At 51.1% G+C, this 3794-nt stretch overlaps 1 protein-coding gene across 1 annotated transcript in view; it reads left to right on the top strand.

The window, feature by feature from the left end:
• The first annotated feature begins 444 nt into the window (after positions 1–444).
• The window catches only part of GALC (galactosylceramidase), an 84300-nt gene continuing 80950 nt past the window's right edge, over positions 445–3794 (top strand). The window contains 1 exon segment of the mRNA XM_007954243.1: positions 445–639. Coding sequence (XP_007952434.1) covers positions 445–639 — 195 coding nt within the window.

Genomic DNA, 3794 nt, shown 5'->3' with positions numbered 1-3794 from the left:
TGGAGGACCTTCTCAGCTAATGTTTGATAAGGATGTAACACATTCAACTATACGTACTTGGTGTGTATTACCTTCCTTTCTTGTCATTGAATAGTATATTCCCACGCGCCTGCCCTTCTTGCCTCATTTTACGAAAGAGGAAACTCAGGCACAGAGACTCAAGTGACTCGATTATGATTATAGCTAAAGTGGGGCTTGGTTAAGGCCTTCGAGCCCGATACACCGTCTCGCTCTGCCACCCACTGGCACGCAGTAGACGCAACCCAAGATGCTGGGTCGGACAAGAAAAGGCTCGCTCTGCCCTCTCAACACCACTGCGGCTGCGTCGGGGGCCCGTGGCCTGCACTGAGATGGCGGCAGCAGCGTCAGCGGCCTCCTGCCCTTCTCCATCATGGCGGCGGCCGGACCCGCCTCCCTCGGCGCTAGGGTCATGTGACCCACACAATGGCTGAGCGCCTACTAGAGGCCTCCCCGCAACGCCGAGCGAAAGCGATGACGGCCGCCGCGGGATCGGCCGGCCGCGCCGCGGTGCCCTTGCTGCTGTGCGCGCTGCTGGCGCCCGGCGGCGCGTACGAGCTCGACGACTCGTACGGGCTGGGCCGGGAGTTCGACGGCATCGGCGCGGTCAGCGGCGGCGGGGTGAGCAGCAGGCGGCGGGGATGCGCGGTGGGGCGCTGGGGGTCCGCCTGGTCGCGCCCCACAAGCCCCCGCCGCGCGGCCCTGCGTTTCGACGTACTCCCGCTGCGCCCCTGCTCCCGGAGGCGCCGCTCCGCTGGCGGTGGCGGCGCGGCCGCTAGGGGTCTGGAGCCTGGCTCTTGCTCCTTTAAGATGGGCTTAAAGAGGCAGTCAGACGTGAAAGTAGGAGGACGCGGAGATCCGCTAAGTGGTCTACCTAGACAGGGCCGGGCACGAGCCCTCACCGTCCCCAAGGCCTGGATTTCCTAGTCTCGGTTACGGCACTGAGGGAGGGTCGCTCTGGAAACGGCCGTGGAGCCGGGCCGTCTTCCTGCGGATGGGCACATGCCTGTGGGATGCTCGTGTTGTGCCTCTAACTTTTTTGGGGAATGAATATAACGAGGAGTCGGAAGCCCAGGGCCACTAGGGCTCTTTCAGCGGGGCGAGTACTGGGCAGGTCCCCAAATGTCTCATTAGGAAGGTGGTGGTGGTGGTGGTGTTAAGTTCCGTCGAGTCGTTTCCGACTCATAGCGACCCCATGCACAGCAGAACGAAACACTGCCTGATCCCGGGCCAGCCCCACAATCCTTGCTATACTTGAGCCCATCATCGCAGCCACCTTGTCAATCCATCTCGTTGAAGGCCTTCCCCTCTTTCGTCCACCCTCCACCCTACCAAGCATGACATCCTTCTCTAGGGAATGGTCCCTTCTTACAACATGACCAAAATAGGTGAGACGAAGTCTGGCCATTCTTGCTTCCAAGGAGCATTCTGGCTGCACTTCCTCCAGGACAGACTGTTAGTTCTTTTAGCAGTCCATGGTACTTTCAGCATTCTCCGCCAGCACCACAACTCAAAAGCTGAGTTGGGGCCAGCTGGACGGCATATTAGGAAGCTAGGACGCCTGAAAGTGAGCCTCCACCAATTTCCGCAATGCAAATATATTATTAGCATCACCTGATAGCCTAGGCTTGTTTACTGTTGGGGAGGGGACTGTGTTGCCTCCCCCTGGCCCCCAGGTCAAGGCCAGAGGGGGTTATTTGCCTCCCAGAGAGCTTGTGCCTCGTCGGTGACTCTGTGTGCAGGGATGTGGAAAACATTGGGTTAACAGCTCAGACAGTGGCTCTTCCTTCTCCTGTAGGGGTCACTGTGGTCAGAATTGACTCCTTGGTAATGGACTTGGAATTGGCTTTAGGCGCAGTGAGACTTAGATGGAAAGTGTACAGGAGATTGTTTGGCAGGTGACTAGTGTTGGTTAATGTATGGTTTCAGGGTTTACGGAGGAGGAAGTTATCCTAAGACCTTGGGATGAAGAGAAAGGCTGTTTCCTGGCCTTTTTCAGGCAGTGTGGTTAGTAACCTGGTAACTTGTTATGGTTGGATGGTGCATTACAACATTAGGCTAGCTGAACTATTGCCATTGGCTGATGCTTTTGCATTGCTGTGATGGCAGGCTTGCAATAGTGATGTCTACTTGCCTAAAGCTGACACTTAATATGTTAAGGGTAGGAGCTTGTCCAGGGCATAGTCACCCAGAAGCAGGAAGATACAAGCATTTAATGGCATAATGCAGGGCAGGAAGCATTGTTTACCTAGGGTCAAGGATTTGTTAGTGTTCATATACATTTACAGTGTTCATTCGCCTAAAGGGTGTCTGCATTACAATTGTAAGCCTTTGCTAGGTTTTAAACTCTTTGAGAACACAGATTTTTTTTTTTAAATTTGTGTCTACAATGCCTGCCATTTATTAAGAGCCTACTGTGTGCCAGGACAGGGCAGTGTTTCGTTCTGTTGCTATGAGTCAGAATCAACAACATGTACCAGGTACTGTGCTAAGTCCTTTATGTCCATCATCTTATTTTAATTTTGCAACAGCTAAATGAGTACAATATTCCTCTTTATAATAATTGCCCACAGTCACATAGCTTGTAAATGATCAGATGGAAGCGCCATGTGACTCAGAGCCTTAAGTACCCGTACTACAGAAGATAACACAGAAGATATTAAATAAACGTTTACTGGATGAAAGATGCCTGGGAATATGAAGTTGACTAAGGCACGTTCCAGTCTTTAAGGCATTAGAGGTGAGACAGATAAGTAAACAAGTGATTAGGGCCTAGAGTTAGAAGTGCTATGGTAGAGATCTGGTACCAAGGAAGCCCAAAGGAAAGGCACCTACATCAGACTGATGGGGAGGAGTAGAAGACATCCTCAAAGAGGTGGTGTTTAACCTGAAAGCCAAAAGGTGAGTTAGAGTAGGCCAAATGAGGTTGTGGGGTGTATTCTAGGCAGAAGGAAGAGAAAAAAATAGTTTGATGTATTTACATAGAAGATGTGAGAATGATAAGGCTAAGTATCAGAGTTAGGATCCAAATAAAGGGTTCAGTGCCAAGCTGGGCAAATGGAACTTTATCCTGAAAACTGCTGGGTGATGGGAGACTTGGTTTCAACATCGTTTCATAATGATAATTACTGTGACCATAGAATATAGGGAGGCAGATGGGAGGTCCTGAGACTATTTGACTGTTCTAGTAAGTGAGGGCCTAGGTTAAGGGAATGGGCTTTAAGAAAGGATATGGTTTTGAAAGGTGTTAAGGATGTCTTGGTGTCTGTAGATAGAATTGGAAGGTGAATGAAATGGTTTAAACCCCAAGTTTAATGCTTAGGAAGATGTCATTCTTGACTGAGATGGCAAATCCAGAGGGAGGAGCTTTAGGAACAGGTGGCCCATTTGGTTTAGCGTGTGCTGAGTTTGAGGTGGTTAGAAAGCAGCTCTGCGGGCCTGACACTCAGCAGCGGAGCCGGGGATGCTCCGAGCGTGAGCAGAATAGACGTGCACACCACCAGAATGGCAGCGCAGAAAAAGAGGGTTGAGCCTCATAGAAGACATCTTGCCCCATCACACACCTGGCTGTGTGTCAGTGGTTTGAACCCAGGGTTGGCTGGCCTTCAAGTCTAGGGATGCCGCTGTTCCATGGTGAAAACCTACCCTTTTATTCCACTTGCTAATATTGCTCTCTGAAGGATAGATTATTGGCCCATTATTGGTTTTATGATTGCTCTGGTGGCATAGTGCCTTAGGCATTTGACTGCTAACCAGAAGACTGGCAGTTCAAACCC

Source organism: Orycteropus afer, unplaced genomic scaffold (genome assembly GCF_000298275.1).
Source record: "Orycteropus afer afer isolate SDZICR_OR568_19922 unplaced genomic scaffold, OryAfe1.0 scaffold00451, whole genome shotgun sequence".
Lineage (NCBI taxonomy): Eukaryota > Metazoa > Chordata > Mammalia > Tubulidentata > Orycteropodidae > Orycteropus > Orycteropus afer.
The sequence above is the reverse complement of the archived record's forward strand: the minus strand, read 5'-3'. Positions and strand labels throughout refer to the sequence as shown.